The 18978-nt window shown below is 33.6% G+C and overlaps 1 protein-coding gene across 1 annotated transcript in view; it reads left to right on the forward strand.

Annotated features, from left to right (window-relative positions):
* LOC129224971 (uncharacterized) overlaps positions 1-18252 on the forward strand; it is a 53032-nt gene extending 34780 nt beyond the window's left edge. The window contains exons 2-3 of the mRNA XM_054859518.1: positions 13251-13842; positions 17627-18252. Coding sequence (XP_054715493.1) covers positions 13251-13842; positions 17627-18252 — 1218 coding nt within the window. The remainder of the gene's footprint in view (positions 1-13250; positions 13843-17626) is intronic.
* Positions 18253-18978: the final 726 nt, after the last annotated feature.

Here is an 18978-nt window from a genome sequence, read left to right on the forward strand (position 1 = left end):
AATACATGTCGAGTGCCAAACTGGAGATAATGCTGCCATCTAGCAACCATGCTGCCAAAGTCTTCGCCAAGCCCTTCCACTAGTCACATGATACATCTATGAACCAATTTTCTTCATCAGCAAGAATAAGAAAGCTCGGTCTACTCTTATTATTAGTCTATGGTCTACGTACCAAATTTAAATTTTCTTGGACTTACCGTTCTTAAGTTATGCGACATACATACGCACATACAAACGTCACGAGAAAATCCGTTGTAATTAATTCGGGAATCATCATTATGGATGTTTCGCGTGTCTATACGTTCTTAGGCACTTATCCACGCGTGATCGAGTCGAAAAAAAAAACTCAATATTCATTCAGGGGTGAGTAAAATGAAAATTAAGGTCGATTTTTTGAGTGAAAATTTTTTCATGAATACAATACTTCCTTTTTTGTAAAAGGAAGTAAAAAGGTAAAAAGTTCTGATTATTTGTATAATACAATAGGAGTAAAAATTCCATGCTTTGTTTTTCATTTGATCGATAGATGTAACTTAAACCCGTGTCACGTATATTTCAATGTTATATCTTAGAAATACGAGCTCCTGGGTAAAACCTGATGTCATATTAGAACTCAGAGCACCAAATTCACACAAAATCAGTTCGAAATACAGTGCATTGTAAAAACATGCATTGTAAAAACACATAAATTGTAAAAACACATGCATTGTAAAAACTTATCTGAATAATGTTCAAATGAAAAATAAAATATATATTTAAGTAAGAAAATGGTCTGCTGGACACTACTAAAAGTTAATTCACGGTTGCTTAGATAAAAGGAACCTCAGGAAGAAAAATAAACTTCTTTTAAGACAGAAATAATGGCATTTAACATAGAGTAAAACATTTTTAATGGAGACAAAGCTATCGAATGCCTTATCAATTCATCGCTAATCGTAAGTAACTTTTAACTTAATATATCAGGTTCATTCTCAGGAAAACGTAATTTTTAACCGACTTCAAAAAAGGAGGTTATGATATCGTATTGCGGCTTCTTATGTGGTGTTTTCGAACTATTCCAACACTACTATGGACCGATCTGATTTTTTTTTTTTTTTTTTTTTTTTTTTCTGTTTGGAAGGGTATACTTCCCAGATGGTCCCATTGTAATTTAGTCTGGATCTGAAAAGGAGTCTCGGAGAAATCCAAGAAACTTTAAATTTCATACGTCACATGATTGATTTTCGCAACGCTGCGCTGCCTATTAATTTTTTATTTTCGGTGTTACTAATGTATTTATTACTGCGTAGCAAAGCAGTAAATTAAATATATTTTGCTACTTTAATAGTTGAATCAATTACCTTAATATTTTATTTACTAATAAATAACTTTATTTAGGCACTAAAATATAAAGTTCTTTATTTAATATTTCAATTTTTAAATATATTTAGTGTTCAATTGAGAGGAAATTGAATACAGAACACCCCTCCCCCACGATTTAATTTATATTCTTTAATAATATACATTATAACTGTGTATGATTTCTGAAGTTTGACCAATATTCTAGATTTACTATTTCACGATGCCGCCAGTTCAATTTGAAATTAGGTTTATATTAATTAGTGGGCTTCAAAAAAGGAGGTGGTTCTGAACTCGGATTTGTTTTTCATTTGTACAATGTTCCATAAATACTCGAAGACACCTGTGCCCAGGGGCGTGCACAGGGAGGGGGACACCTGTTGGCCCGGGCCCGAGCCTGAAGGGGACCAATATTTTTATAATTAAGGGTGAAATATAGGGGTAAACAATATGGAGAGGGGCTCGGAAAAGTCATTTGTGATGGGTTCCAAAATTTCTGTGCACGCCCCTTCCTGTACCGATAAGGAAAATTCTTTTTTTTTTCTTTGAAACGGTATACTTCCTCGGCGGTCTAATGGTAATCAAGTTCAGGTTTGATGAAATTGAGGAAACTCTTCAAATATCATACTCACATTTAAATCGATTTGTACTGTATTAACTTCGTATATCGTCTCACTTAGTGAACCGGTTTTTATGCTTTTTTTTCTGTTTTAGTGGTGGTTTTGTTTAGGGGTGGCATAATTTAGGTTCCAAATCCTTGATTTACCAAATTTGTTCTTTAGGGAAAAGTTAAGGGTAAAACAATAAATTTCGTGCAATTTCCTTCACAAACGATTAAATATAAAACCCTTTGATAAACAAAGACCATAAAACAAAGGTGTATACTTTCTTTACCTATAGTTCAAGAAAGTACTAGAAAAATATATTATTAATAGTAATGATAATGAAAATTTTGAATTAAGATTCTCTGAAACAAATATAAAATTCATTCTAGTAGAATTTTTAATCTTCATCTACAGTGGGACCATGAGAAGAAACATGCGACTTTTATCACGAGTTACATGACGCGTATTGCGAAACATAAATTACAATTTACAATATTACAATTAAAAAATTTACAATTTTACAAATTTAAACTTAAAGCGATTTCGGTTTTTTTTTAGTGACTCGTGCATTTGTTTTCGGAAAGCAAACTTTGATAAAGTTGAACTAATGATGAAGACAATTTTTTTTTTTTTTTTTTTTTTTTTTTTTTTTTTTTTGTACACAGTTACGCATTTGAAAAAGCCTTTCTTCACAGTCGTCGGAAGTCTCCGAGACGCTCGACGTGTTATTTACACCACTAAAAAGCAAAAAATAAATTACTTTTAAATTAAAAAAAACCGCCTTCAAAAAATACCTAGGAACTAAAAAGCCAAAAAATAACTGATTACACTTACATTCTATTTCCTACCCAAACATAGAAATGAAATTTATTTTACAATTCCAGTACAAAAATCAACTAAACTAAACACCGAATTATAAAATAAACACTGATTTAAATTACCAAACGATGAATTATTCTGAATACCTAACTAATTATATACGAACTCTTAATTTTTAATAACCCTTTGAAGTCGGGGCCTCCTATAAACTACAACCTAACGTAACTGAGTAGGTTTAGTTTTAAAGACTAATTTCCCGTATAGTTAAATTAGTGTTTAATTCAGGATTCGGTGAGTTGTCAGTTTTTTGCTTTATAGTTCCTGGGTATTTTTTGAAGGCGTTTTTTTTTTTTTTTTATTTTAAAGTAATTTATTGAAGGCAAATATTTTTCAACTTCGAAACTTTTTGTTTTCTTTTTTTTATTCTTACATGAAAGTGTTACCTACTAGAAGTAACCATAAACAATGGCCCAGCTAAGTTCCAATTATTTTACTCATAAATAAAAAAAAAAAAAAATGATGCTTTGTTCCCGAAATAAAAAGAAGAAAAAAACTTTTAATATTTAAAAATCGAGGCCAATTTAATATCAAATTAGTAATTTTGTTAATTCTAAAAACAATCATCTATTTTAATGATTAGTGGGAATATAATATTAAGCTCTCTTAACTAAAGTATGGCTTAATTAGTAGTTTCAAATGTATATTAAAAAATAGTATTTAGCAAATTTGAGGATATACTGGCAATTTATAATTTTGGTAGAATGCATATTATTGATGCATTTCCCCTCCATCATTTATTTTCACCTCAAAAATAATGACATTGATAAGGTCTGTCACGGAGGTGAGGAATTTTCTATTAATATAGGCCTAGTAGATGCATTTTTCAGGGGAAAAAATTTTTCTTCGTTGCTGCACAGGTTAAGCATATAAAAACTTCTTCCCTTCTCTTTTTTTTACATTAATTTACATCCCTGATATTTACGTTCACGGAGGTGAGAAGTCAAAATAACCACACGAAGTTTTCAAAGCAAAATCCATCTTCTTGTTTTTCGACAAAAATCTCACACCTTCAACTATGGCTAAAAGTAAACAAGAGGGCTCCCTTGTATCATGGAAAATAAAATTAGATGTCATTACTGCCAGGTCTTAATGAGAAATGGCATTTTGTGTTTAGACAACGGAAGTGAGGATTTATTGTGTGACATGACTCCTTGTCCAACTAAAACACAATATTATAAAATTAAATATTCTTAAACAATTAGTATTTGAGACACTTGTGAAAGGAATAATAAATAAATAAGTATATAAAGTAAGAAAAACAACGTTAAAAAAGCACAAATTTGCCGATTACAGCAGACACATACACAATAAGTACATACTTTTAATTAAACAAGTTATTAAGCAACATAAACAGTCACACGTGTGACATGCCACGGAGGTGAGAATTCACATGTTGTGAATCAAAAATATACTAAAATAAAAAATATTATTTAAAAAAATGTTGGCAGGTTTAAATAGATATATTTTTGATGAAATTAAAAATCATTGTTAAATGAATTTTTCCTTTAAGTTTTTACCGTAAAAGCCGTGTGACAGAAAAAATACTTTTCGAAGAATGGCTCATCAATGAAATTTTAAAAATTTCTATCTTATGAGCAGGCTTGGGAAACTGCAATTGTGGCAAAATGTAGAACTTGAACTAGAGGCGCCGCCCCGATGGGAGGTCTAAGTTATCATCATTTGGAGCTCTATTCGGTAAAATTACCATCATTCGTTGAAATTTGTAGTTCTGTTCACCAAATTGAAAATTTCCGCCCTCCTAAAAACTTGAGTCCGGGCGCCCCTGACTTCAGCGTTTCTATTTAGAAATGAATCTAATACCGTCAATAATGTCCAAGAGATTCCAAGAGAAATCTGTGCCAAATAACTTAGTTATGTTTTTAAATTCATGTTGTTTCTATCATTTTTTTCCTCGTTATTTTCTTGGTCTCATCCAAAGACCATTTGCAGGACTAGTTGGCTTTAAATAAAGAAAAAAAGCAACGATTGAAAACGGGAGGGAAGATGTATCATTGTTATGCCTTCGAAATTGAGTCATGTTTTATTTCCAGTTTTTCCATATGATTGGGGAAAAATGAATACTAGTCCCAAACAGTAGAAGTTACTCAATTGTTTTAATAAACATTTTACTTTAGCCTTAATGTCTTTTTAAACCCATTTTAATCCTATTACAAAGTTAAATTTAAAAATAAAAAAACAAACAAACAAAAAAGCATTTGTACTGGCAAAATCAAAAAAATTGCAGATAAAGTTTTAGCGAACTGAATTCGTCTATCATCGGAACTCATTTATTTAGGATTTAGTTTTCTCCAGAAAGCCTTATGTTTTTCTTAGGATAAATCAAAACTCAAAGAATGCCATTTAGATAAAATAATAAATGGAGACGCATATGGAACGAGATGTCTTAAAAACAAAAGCCGTTTGGATGGAATAATAAATAGAGACACATGTGACTGAGGTGTCTCAAAATTCAATATTTTTTGCATAAGTTCGTAGGGAATGCCGAACAGACTGATCGACACTTTTATTTATTTTATAAATGTATTTGTTTGTTTATTACTTTCTGCCACTTTATTTTTGCTTTAACTTATCATTTTGTTTTTCTTATGATATTTAATATGAGCAAAATATATATATATATATATATACAGAAATACTGATATTTATGCAAAATTATATCATTTGGAAACATAATAATCAACTAAAGAGATGAAAGAACTTTTTAAAAAATTAAAGATCAGTGCTTCAAACATACCAGTTATTTAGGATGGTCAGAGGGGGTTGCTTTCCCCCTTGATTTGAGGAATTTATGTATTTTGAGCGTAGTTTTTGCTCTTTTTTGGTATAATTCACCCTTGCCCCCCCCCCCCCCCGGAAAAATTCGAAATTACGTGCCTGGTTTCAACCCTTGATTGCGAAATCTAGATTGTCGGAATTTTTTTTTCTATTACAATACCTGCTTTTTCAGCATTGAAAACATGCTTCCCCAGCTAGAGGGAAGTCAATCTATTGGTCGACCCATTTGGTATATATACCGGCATCCATGTGATGACGTTCAGTTCTCTCACGACTTTCTTGTTGTGTGGTGAGTTTTCTGCACTAATAGAAAGACCCCATTGTAGCCTTGAAATAGCTGTATGCTATACTTTATAGGGAACTTGTGCTTTGTTTACAATGGTTTTTCACTTTAATCATAGGGTAGAGTAGTTTTCCGACAAGGAAAACGTTAGTAATCCGAAATATTGAGTAGTCGAAGAACAACAGAGGATTCCGGATTTCGCACTTTGTACTATGAACAATTTTCATGTCCATTAAATCTGGAGTTCACGTTGCACTCCAATTGAGGGGGGGGGGGGCAAGAACGATGGACCATCCCCTCAAATACAACAGAGCACCCCTTCCTCCACACCCCAAAATGCCCCTAAAAAGTTAAATGGCGCAATCAGTGCCAACCCTCTCCCCCTCTCAGTGTCTCTGATTAAATAAATTACTATGCAAAAACTGAGAAAATGAATTGTTCCGAAAAGTGAGGAGGTGGAACAGTTTCTGAGAAAAATACGGGATGAAAATACCGAAAGATTGGAATTAACTGCATTAACAGATACATAGATGTAGGTTCTTTAAACTTAATACATTGAAATTCTCAAGAAAGATCTGAAACAAAATCCACTTTTTCTCAATAGAAATAAATTACTTTTCAAAGTATTATTAGTTGAATTTGTAAAATCTATTATTTGAGTTCCTGTACATATTGTTTTTAAAAACCAGAACAATGTACGCTGTAAATATTTCGTGGAGCTTTAAAAGCATTCACTCAATTTTTTTTTTCCTGATTGCATTTGCCGCTGAGATGCAAGTCGCAGTGTCAGGAAACAGGAAGTAATAAAAATCTTTTTTCAGAGAGAAAATTCGGTCGCATGTAGTTTTTAGAAACAATTATTTAAAGCAGCTTTAGAAAGTAATAATTATATTTCCCTAGATCAAAAAAGAAAAAATGACACCAGACTCAAGCGAGTACTTAATGCTTTCTTTCTTTTAGACTTTTCCCTGAGAAAAACATCTTCCTCCTACTGTTTTTAAGTGTTAAAATAATTCAATGTGCTCGACTTTCAAAAAGGGCTGTCAGTATTCCTAATGCCGCTTTCATATCATAAATGGCTGTTAATATACGTGATACAATTTTGATGCGGTAAATGACTGTTAATATACTTGATGCTATTTTGATTTGATAAATGGCTGCTAATATACGTGATGCTATTTTCGTATCATAAATAGCTGTTAATGTACATGACGCTATGTCATACAAACCCTCTTTGAAAATTCATTGCGCGCTTTTCATGATGGGATATCCCTAAATTATGTCACACTTTTTTTCGACGAACTTGACCTTCCTACCTCCCCGTGTCAAAGCAACACTTCGTCTTATCCCTTCCCCGCTTTTGTTACTGTCACGCTGTTTTTCTCAAGCATATTTTTGTTAAGAAATGCGACATGACACACTTCTTATAACACCCTGCCCCCTCTTGTCACAAACTGTCACATCTTCACTACCCCCTCCCCTCTTCCCCCTTTGAAAGCAAAACAACATTTATGGACGGCCTGATCGGTAAGGCATCGGACTTGTGACTGGAGGGTCCAGAGTTCGATCTTAGCCGGTCGATGATCCACCGTCTTCATTAATGGTGACTGGGGGACGTTGAATGTGCTCGTGATCACAAAGTCCTCCAAGTGAAATGATACCTCTGAGGGTGCTTGGACCAGGAACTACTCAGCTTCTGCTCTGGATCAAAAAATCAGAGCTGTCTCCAGGGTTCCATCCAACTGGTTAAACCACAAGTAGTGGTAGGTACGGGGGGACGATGGAGTGAAAAGTAGATTGTTTTTTAAATAAATTTTATCTGCCTTTTAAAATATCTAAAATGAATAAATTTATTACATCTTAAACTCGCCATTTGTCGGCTACGTTTATAAAAGAAATACATGTTACACAGTTTCTGTAACATCAATTACATTCCTTCTGTCCATCACCCATATTGGTTGTTATAACTTTCTCATAATAACAAAAATATTCGTCGAACTATATTTTCCAAAACAAAAAAAAAAAAGAACCCTATTTACAGTAGACTGAGTTCAATACAAGTGCACGAAAATATGAAATCTAATGCCCTGGACATCCTATCAACAAATTGAATTTTATCTTCAGAAATCAATGAAACCGAAGATTTGATAAAGATCGGTCAAGCACAAATTTTGTTTTTTTGAGCATGAGTTGCGATTGCTATATGAAACACTTACAGTAAATAAAGCAAGAAATCAACCACTATACTAGCAAACTATGTTTCAGAAAAATGAGAAACAATTTGTACTCAGAATTCATATCGACATGAAGCAGTATCTTCTAACATTATCATTACCAATGAAAAAAAATACGTTATTAGAGAAAGAAATTGGAGAATAGGGTGGTTTCCTTCAGTCAAAAGTACTACTTTTCGTCATTTAAATGGATAGAAAGAGCAAAAAAAAAATAACATGGACCCAGAAAATACTTTCATTTTCCCAACAGTTTTTTTTAATTAATTTTTTAAAATGTCTGATTTTTCAAACAAGGCGTGATCTTCATGACGTCACAAATGATGCACTTTGCCGAATCTTTCTACTGCATTTTCACGTTATGATAATCAAGCAGCGAATTAAAATTGCACTCTACGCTTGCTATCAACCCTATCGTTGCCAACACATGTCAGTAAAGATGCGAATTAAATATTTTCACTGTGAATGGTAACACAGAATGGCATTTCAGCATTTGTGATGTCATCGGCAAGAAATGTAAACAATGAAAGATCACCGATTTAAGTAATTTTTTTTTAATATTAAACTTGAACAAATTATTTAAAAAATGGTCAGATCCTATGCTTTTAAGCATGCTCTTTCAGAAAAAAATACTTTTAAAATTTTGGAAAACACCCCATTATTTTATGAATAGGTTTATGTTGCGTTGTGTTGTTGCGGGAAACCAAGCCTTTCAGTACTTGTGACATTCATCCTTGAACGAATTTACTTTTTTTTTTTTTTTTTTTTTTGCTTTTATATGCATTTTTTACAAAACTGTGTATGCTAAGTGAATGTTGTTGATTGTTTTAGATCTTGAATACACAACTGATAAACAAATAGCTTTGTGCTGAACAGTAAAGTAAGAAAACCAACGTTAAAAAAAGCACAAATTTGCCAATTACAGCAGATACGTTAGATGTTTCGGCGTTACAGGGAACGCCTTTTTTTTCATCCATAAGCTCATTACTTTTTGCATTGAAAAAGGCGTTCCCTGTAACGCCGAAACACGTGTCTGCTGTAATTGGCAAATTTGTGCTTTTTTTAACGTTGGTTTTCTTACTTTACACAACTGTAGTTTATTACTTACTAGTGATACCCGCACGGCTTTGCCCGTAACAGAAAAATCGAAAGGTCTTTTGGTTCGCCTGTATATTTACAAATAATGTATGGTGAATTTTCTCGCCAGTTGGCTTGCACCCATCTTACGGTTCCACGTTATAATAATTTCGTATCTCGCCAATTGGCTTGTGCCCATGTTACGGTTCCACGTTTTGATAATTTCGTAATTTACTCGTCCATCTTATGATATTTTTTTTTAATTGAAATAGAAAAAGAACCACATCGAATTTTCGAAAAATCGCTTCGAGGTGCACACCCCCTTGTTACATACTAACTTTGTGCCAAATTTCATGAAAATCGGTCGAACGGTTTCGGCGCTATGAGCGTCACAGACATCCTACAGACATCCCGACATCTTCCGGACAGAGAGACTTTCAGCTTTATTATTAGTAAAGATTCTGCGGATTATCCGCTGAAGTCGCTTATCCGCAGTTACCGTGACACCCTAGACCGCGAAAAATCGAAAGTTAGTGTAAATAAATTCTAGAAACCCTTTTTTTACAGAAATTTATTTCGGTATGCTTATTTCTTTCTCGGAAATAAAAGGAAGCCAGGCTCGATTCTTGGCGTCATTTTCATAGAGTCACGATTGCAAGAGATCCCATTTCATTGCATTAAAAAACAGTACAATTGAGTTCGTTTGTGAACACGAACTTTTTTTTTCATTTCCTTTTCGTGAATACAACTGACTGCTCCGTCGCTTCAAACATTTCATTCGTTTTTATCTCTGTCATTGCGTGCAGCGAAAAAGTCTTTGATCCTATTTCAATCACTTTTAAAGAGCAACATTATGCAGAGTGATTGTGTCACCAGGATATGGTATTAAATTGAAGTTTCCGCCTGAATTTGAATTTTTTTTTGTTTCCGGATAGTGATTTTATGCTCATAAAATTACGAATTGAATGACAAATGGACATCTCCAGCGCAATTGTCGAATTGTATTTTGAAAGAATATTGGCCTGTATATCTGAAAATATTCAGCTATAGATGATTCAGGGGAAATAGTGGTCTGAAGTAAAATTTTCTGAAGACAGAGTTAAATTTTCGGAAACTATAAGGAAGCCCGCTTTCCCCCCCCCCCCCCCATAAATGTTTTACAAATCTGCTTACAAATGTCATTCAAATCATTAAAAAAAAATTAAAAATTAATTTGAATTTTGACATTTGGAATTCAAATTATGTTTTTCGCAATCATGAATGTGTGTGTGTAAGTAAGCGTGTGTGTATGTGTTTGTGTGTATGTCTTTATGTATGTGTGTATGTGTTTGTGTACGTGCGTGTATGTATGCGTGTAAGTGTAGGATATGGATGCAACCTGGAGACGGTTTTCACTAGAGGAGCAGCATCGTTAGGAGCCGGTCGACGGTGATGCTGCAGAGGGTGCTGGCTGGAAAATAAAATCACAGGACATCAAAACAGTCAAATGAAAGCGATAAGCAATCGTGATTGCTCAAAAAAAAAAACATTTTTTTAATGAAAAACCGTTGTGATGTCAGCCCAAAGTTTTCGGAAACGGCAACATGATTAAACAGGGTGTCTACTGAGACTTGAAATGCTAGAAATCTGCTTTTTTTACATGCTGAAAATACTGAAACTGTACTGGACTTAGTATTGAAAACTCAAAATATATGAAAAATTTAAATGGCACATTTCTCAAATTGTTGTGAACTGAGAATTAAAATATGCTCAGACGGTGATTAATATCTTAATTGGTGACAACTGGAAATATTTTTAACTGACAAATGTAACTACTATTGATTATATGATCCAGAGGTAAACTACCAAAACTAAAAAGTATTGTATATTTTCGGTGTTTTGACTTAATTTGAATAGAATGTGCAGTTTAGGTAGACCAAAAAAAATATTTTTAACAATTATTTGAATCGAGGTTCTCAAGAATTCAGTGTAACTACAGTTTACGTATTACAGCAATTGTTAATTGTAATAAAAGAAAATATTGAGTGGACAAGTGGGGTTTCTCTTTACTACGGACATTTTATTCGTTGTAACAAGAATTCCGTTGAAATGGAATTCAAGCAATCTAATGGCAATTAAACAGGGAATAAAAATTTACTTCGCTGAAACGGATATTTTGTTGTATTGGTATTTGATATAAAGGAATTTCACTGTATATTCATAAAAAATGAACTATTATCTTAAGCCTGCATTATTTTCAACAAAAAAGTAGGCTAAAGAGGAAAGAAAAAAAATTCATGACCTATCGATATGAGGACTAAACTAAAATCACATGTGCAAAGAAAGAATATCAATTAGTTTCCTCATCAAGAGACAAAAATTGCCTTGTTTTTTTATTTTTTCATGAAATCGAGGGAAAAATTTGCTATTTAGCGCTGAAAATTCTAAAATGTTACATTTGAAACATGCTATATCTAATATAATTTATATAATAATTTTAAATTACCAGATCCATCGACACCATGTTAAAAGTCATTTGCTACTATCACCAGTATATTTTTCAACTAACAAATTATTTAAACAAGAGTAAAATACATTATGAAATCAACCAACCATGAAATAAAATAGAATAAAAATGTTTAAGATGCAACATGATGATTTATAAATACGATAAAGGAGCTATATAACCAACTATGGTTTTAACTCTTGACTTTTATGCTTTTAATTTTTTCATTTTACAAAGCTTTGTGTCCTTTGATGCGAAAAAGTTTGTATCTTATTCACATACCTATGTAATTGAAAATTTTAAAATTTCATACTTAATCTTCAGTTTTTGTTTGTAAACGGTACTTAAATTTTCATGCAACACACCGACAGCCCGGTTATCCCATCCAGGACTGCAGTGTCTTCCTTGTTTAGATTCATCAGTCCGGAATAGGGAATAACCGAGTTGGAGGCAGATGCCATCTCATTGAAGTTGAGAACGCCAACAAACTGGCAGATGAAGTAAATTTATCATTTTGAGTAAATTAATCATTACATAAGTTTTTCATTTTTCCACATGACTTGCTGTTTACTACTTAAATTTATTTATAAGTGATAATATTCATTAAATTAGCGATCAACTTTCAGATTATAAAAGAGAAAAGGTATACACGTTTAGCAAAACATACAGTGCAATCTTAACTAAATGTTTTCCTTAAGTGTAGATTTAAATTTTGATAAATGGATGATTATCATCCTGAATTTGTGTTTATAGGACATCAGTAAATAGATATAACCTTTTCACTGCAGTCGACTGCTACAGCAGCTGGCAAAATTTTCGGAATCACTAATTGAATTTCGCGCTGGGTAGATCGAATTGTTCGTATTAAGTATAGACCATAATTTCAACTTTTCAGGCATATTCTGTCTGCTCTTGGGGATAGACTGAAATTATCTACTAGGAAAAAATTAACTCATTTACTGGGAATAGATTGAATGAATTTGTAGGAAAAAGGTAGAACTAATCTATTCCTAAGACAAACAGCAGTTAAAATATTCAGCAATGAAATAGTTTATAATGTCACAAACTGTCGACTGCGAACAGCAGTTGGCAAAGTTGGAACCACTGCTGCCAACTGCCAAAGTTGAATTTCGAGCTGCGTCTCAGTTGATAGAATTTTTCGCATTTTGTATAGACCATCATTGAAACTCTCAATGCATCTTCTGTCTTCTCTAGAGAATAAACTGAACTATTCTACTCAGAAAAGATGGAACTCATCTACTGGGAATAGATTCAACTAATCTATTGGAGATAGATTGAACTAATCTATTGGAAATGGATTGAACTAATCTATTGAAAATTGATAGAACTAATCTATTGAAAATATATTGTACTAATCTATTCCCAAGACAAAACGCAATTAAAATAATCAGAAATGAAACAGTTAATAACAACATCACATGAGTTTGCATATTGTTTTCTCCTTCAAATTAACAAAATCCATTTCACTCATTGCTTTTTCTTTCCCATAAACTAAATTACTTGAAAATAACCACTAATCTTTTTTTATCTTCCAGGTAATTTTGGCGCTGTTTGTGGCAACAGCAGTACATGCAAAAGAAGAAGCAGAAGCATTAGAAGAAGATGAAGAATATGAGGATGAATTGGTCGATGAACCAGAAGAAAAGGAATCTTTGCAGGCCGATGCTTCCGTTTACGGACCACTTGGAGTTGGAGGCGTTGGTCATGGGTACGCAACAGGAGGCGTTGGTGGTTATTCCGGTCATGGAGGAAAAGGAGGTGGAGGAGGATTCTCCGAGCATAGTGGCAAAATCTCTCACCATGACCACCTCCATGACGGAGGATTCAAAGGTTATTCCGGTTATGACGGTCATGGTGGTGCGCATGGGGAGAAGAAGCATGGAGTCCATGAGGAGCATGTAGATGTGGTGGATCAAGGGGGACATAAGAAGATAGTGGAAGACCACGCGGTACATGGAGAAGGACTGAAGAAAGGTGGGGAATCCTTCGCGAAAGGACATGAGGAGGGAGGACATCAAGATCACGCTGTGAAGGGAGAGTTCTTCGATAAATATGGGAAGGATCAAAAAGGAGTCGTAAATGGTGGATCATATCAAGATGGAGTTGTTGCTCAAGAGAAGCATGGAGGTAAGGAGAAAATCGACTTAGGAAACAAGATTTAATTTAATGCTTAAAATGCAAATACTTTAAAATTATTATTTCTTGTGGTACGAGGAGTTAAAAAAAATAGAAGAATAAAAAACAGAAAACAATTACTAATTTAAAAATAAAGGTTGCACAGCAAAATGAATGAAAGCACTAACAGCATTAAAGACAACTAGAATTTTTTTTCAGTTGAGTGCTTAGAGTATGTACTTATTTTCAACACAGTATTGCTATAACCTAACATAATTTAATGTGCCAAAGACAAAATAAAATGGATGATTACTCGACTACATTAAAGCTGACATGAGCACTGAGTTAAATACTATATCTGAAACACAATCGAGTTTCATTATACCACGAGTCGGAATACAGTGGAATTTGTCACACCGCAGTTGCTAACATGCTCCCCTAAGAAACATTTTGAAAACCGTTCTACCTTTCTTTCGTGAAGTATGCATAATCTGATGCATCCATTATTACTATTATCATTATTACTATTATCATTATTACTATTATCATTATTATTTTCATATACGATGCTACCTATTGTATTCCAAGCTCTGTATGGTACAGAAAAACGATCATAAGTAATACAAATGCAAGTTGCAAAAAAAAAAGTTAATGCAATACCGTAAAATGAAGAAACTTTGGAACACTTTTCAGTGTTTTACCAGTACAACACAGCCCTAACAACAGACATGATTGCAGACTGAACCAAAGCAGTTTGTCCTACTTAGAACCCCGTAAACTAAAAAGTACCCACTCTCCCTAAGTTAGCTACAGAGCCCCAAAGGTACCCCCGTCTTATGTCATACAACGGTCTATTTTGAGTTTCCATCGTATTTAAGTTGATTTACCGCATATTTATGTAAAAACGTGACTTATTAAAACATTCTAGTTTATGACTATGTGAGGTAATGTTGCACACATTTGTAACAACATTTAATTCAATTTCTGGTAGCACTGTGTAATGGATTAATCTCTATAGCAAACTGAAGTTTCCTAGTTGATAATACTTTTCTACAAATGCTTGGCGACCCTAATATTTTCCTCCATGTTTGGTAGTATTTTCGTGAAAATTACTTATTTGGCTATAGCACACACAATTTTGTAAGTTTAATGAAGCCTTAAATGAAAAAAAAAATGAACAAGAATAAAAGTTTCATTCAAATGTAAAACAATCCGCCAAATGAACAAAACAAATCATGAAATAGCACAAAAAGTCCCATTGTTGCTGTCGTGTGACAGCTAAACTGCAATTTGAGGTACGCTGCTCCACTTTTCTAACTGAACCGTAATTTGGTGTGAACTACAGTACACACATGCCATAAGGACCCATTTATAGGTTAGGCAGCAATTCACAGTACAACAACACATTCTCACAAAGAAAGAGCAAAGACAGGAGACAGCAAGTACATCCATGCCCTTCCTGTCGCAGTCAGACTTCTCTGACCAATAAGCAAGGCAGACGGCAAAAGTTCCATTAAATTTAAAATAACCTGCCGCATAAATTAAGCATAAAAAGCTTTAAAATGTAAAATTATCTTCAAAATAAATAGATAAAGTCATTAAAAAAACATTAAAAGTTCCATTAAAATGCAAAATTTAAGCATTAATATCAAGCATGGTGTTGACGTTAACGATATTTTTCTGTTTCGCTAAAGTAACAGATAAGCAAGTCACCAAATCCCGATGTATTCCTATTCCACTCTCTCACGGAGATATTTTGCTTCCATAAATCTGTTTCAAATATTTAAAACGAATATTTCTATTGATTTTAAGCCTGAGGCAATCAAGACAAAGATTTAGTTAACGTTAGAGAATTGACCTTCGCAATCATTACTGTTTTATGTGATTTGCACATCAGGTTTAACTGCAACTTGATGCTTGTGTGTAATCTATAAATAGTATCTCCTATGGTTTAACTGGGTACTCTTGCTCAGGCTTGTAACTGTTTATGTTGTGCTTTTAATAAACGTTCATAAAATACAACATGGCGCGGCCGGTAGGATCCGAAATGTAATGGCCAAGCGGAAAGTGGAGTTAAGATTGCTAAAAGTATACTTATAAAATGTTACGAGTCTAATCGGGATGTATACAACGCGCTCATGGAATACAGAAATACACCTATTAAAGGTTTAGATTTTTCCCCATCCCAAGCCTTAATGAGTAAAAGAAATCGTACTAAACTGCCAATAAGTAGAGAGTTGTTAAAACCTGATTTACAATGTAACGTTCGGGATAAAATTATTAATAAGCAACAAATAAGTAAGTTATATTATGATAAAACTTCTAAAAAACTTGAGGATCTTCATAAGGGTCAAAACGTGTTAATTCGTAATGGAAATGAAGGGGAAAGAGGTAAAATAGAACAGATAAAAATCCTCGTGGTTACTGGGTGAAACAAGAAAAATAATTGTGTAGTAAGACGAAATAGGTGCCATTTAAGATCTTCCTATAACGAGCCCAGTTTTAGATTTGATTGCGATATGGATGGTTCTGTAAATGCTGAAAATGTAACAAGTGATTCAAATATTGATTCGGGCGTTGAAAATTCAAACAACAATTGCTCTAGAATGAACTCAGCATATTATGTAACAAGATATGGAAGACCTGTTACTCAACTTTTACCGATATTACCCCCTACCCTGGAGTAATGGCAGTCAGTAATGTCATTTACTACTTAACGGTTGTAAAATAAGAACTGAGGATTTTCAATGAAATAAGCACGTTAAAATGAAATCTTTATGTTTATTTTATTACATAACTCCGCTTTTCAGATATTACAAAAGAAATTGAAAGTATGGACAGAATATGAAGTCAATGACTTTAAAAAACATCTTTCCATGGTAAAAAAAGGGGGGGGGGGTTGCAAATTTAAGAGCACTGCCAATGTGTTGCTCAGGTTAATTTTACTTTCGGGAGCGCGTGTCACTTAAATACCCCTTGGAAGGGGGGGGGCCATTCCCCCGATTGTGGTGACCGCCATTATCCCAGCAACATGTCTTCCTTCAACGGCAAAAATATATATATATCAATGCTTAAAACCTTAATAAAACACTGTGTGATGCAACAATATGGCTTACCTTGTTATTGTGAGATCAGTTTAGTTTCAGGAAAGGTAAACGTAAGAGCTGATAGTAGATTAAACTATTCTTTTTCTTATAAGGCAAAACGTCAAAATTTGTCTTTCTTACATAACAGGCAAACGACGACTGCCACGATAGCGCGAGCGCTTGAGTAGTATATCCATAAACTTCCGTGAAATGGCAACACCAATCAGTTTAAATCTTCGTTATTCACTTTAAGAGAAATCATGGCGACAGCCATTACCCTAGTCTTCCCTACCTAAGTTTGTGTGTGTGTTTTTCCTTATATAATAGATTAAAGTTCTGTGGAATATTTATTATTTTTTGGGGGGGGGGACTTTTTGTGCATCAAATTATTTTATTTATTTATTTATTTTTCCTATTCACGCAATTATTCGCTACCGTATTTCTTTTTAAAGAAGATTTTTTGGCTTTCGAGTGCATGTTAAAAATATTTTGATGATTTATTTTGTATTAGAAGATGTAACACTATTCTTAGGTATGCATATTAATTTTAAAATTAACAAATTTTCCCTGTTTTTCTTCATTCCCCCCCCCCCCCCATTTACAGGTGAAGATAATATATTCTCGTGAAAAAATTGCAGAGTTTATTATTCAGTCATTTCATTCACAGAATTGCGCAAATATTTCATAATTATTTTTTATCAATTTTTCAGGTCATGGTCAAAAGGGTAATAAAGTCGGTGGGGAGATATTTAAGGATAAAGGTCACAAAAGTCGTGGGTTCAAGAATGTCTATCACAAAGAGGAGCATGGCGAGCACAAAACCTTCCACGACGATTTCCATGATAGCGACTACAAGAAGAAATATCAAGACCATCACGACTTCTACGACCATCATGGAGCCAAATACCAAAAAGGATTCGGAGGCAAAAACTACCACGACGAAAAGAAACATGGCGATGATTACCACAAATTCGGAAAATCTGGCCACGAGCACCACGACAGCGGCAGCCACAAGAAGGGAGGGGCCCACCACCACCTTCACGATGCACAAAAGCAGCATGGTGGAGCTCATCAAGTGTCCCACCATGACGTTGGACACCACAACAAGGGTCACGTATCCAAGCATTCTGACGGCTACGGAGGTAACTATGGTGGTGCTGGATACCACAAAAAAGTTTACGGTCATGATGGTCGACACAACAAGGATCATGATGTTGCTCATGGTGCTGCTTATGGTGGACATCACGGAGGACACCAAGGTGGATATGGGCAAGTTGGTGGTGGAGGACATCAGGGTTATCATGTTCATCACCCTATTCCTTATGGTCATTACTGAAAAACCTAAAAATATCTTAACTTGGAAAATGAATTAAGGAATCTCAGGTGAACAAGTGTGTTTAAACTTGACTAACAGTGATAAGGATTTACTGAGCTGTTTAGTTGCTTTACATGAAAAAATTATTGGATTGTTAAATTTCACGAAGGAACAATTTCTGGATTGACCAAACTACTTATACAATGCCAATTTTGTTAGACTGTGTAACATCATGCTAAAAATGAAGCGTACTTTAACAAAAAACTTTATAACAACCATAACCGTTCATAGTATCTGTGTATTTGTCCGAGATTTTATGTTTTAGAGAAAACCAACAAGTCGACTCTTTTTTACACTTTCCATGTTTTCCATTTTGACAGTAAAGAAAAGCATGTTTTCAGATATATTTAAATATTTGTTCAATCTTTGTAATCAAAAGAAGTTTCAAATGAAAAATCAACCAAAGGCTTTATGATAGTCAAAAAATCCCCACTTTTCTTTTTTTTTTTTTTTTTCAAATGACTTGAAGAGCTTAAATTATTCCACTTTTTGAATCATAACAATCAAGTTAAATATTATAATCCACTGACAAATCGTTTAAAGCATATTTTCAAGTACAAAAAAAAGTATTATTAAATATGTGCTGTTTTATTTTTTAGCAAAATTAAATTGTTTAATAATTATTTAAGGAGAACATAGTTTTTCATTAATATTATTATTTGTTCTTTCATTTTATTGTATTTATTT

Source organism: Uloborus diversus, chromosome 6 (genome assembly GCF_026930045.1).
Source record: "Uloborus diversus isolate 005 chromosome 6, Udiv.v.3.1, whole genome shotgun sequence".
NCBI lineage: Eukaryota > Metazoa > Arthropoda > Arachnida > Araneae > Uloboridae > Uloborus > Uloborus diversus.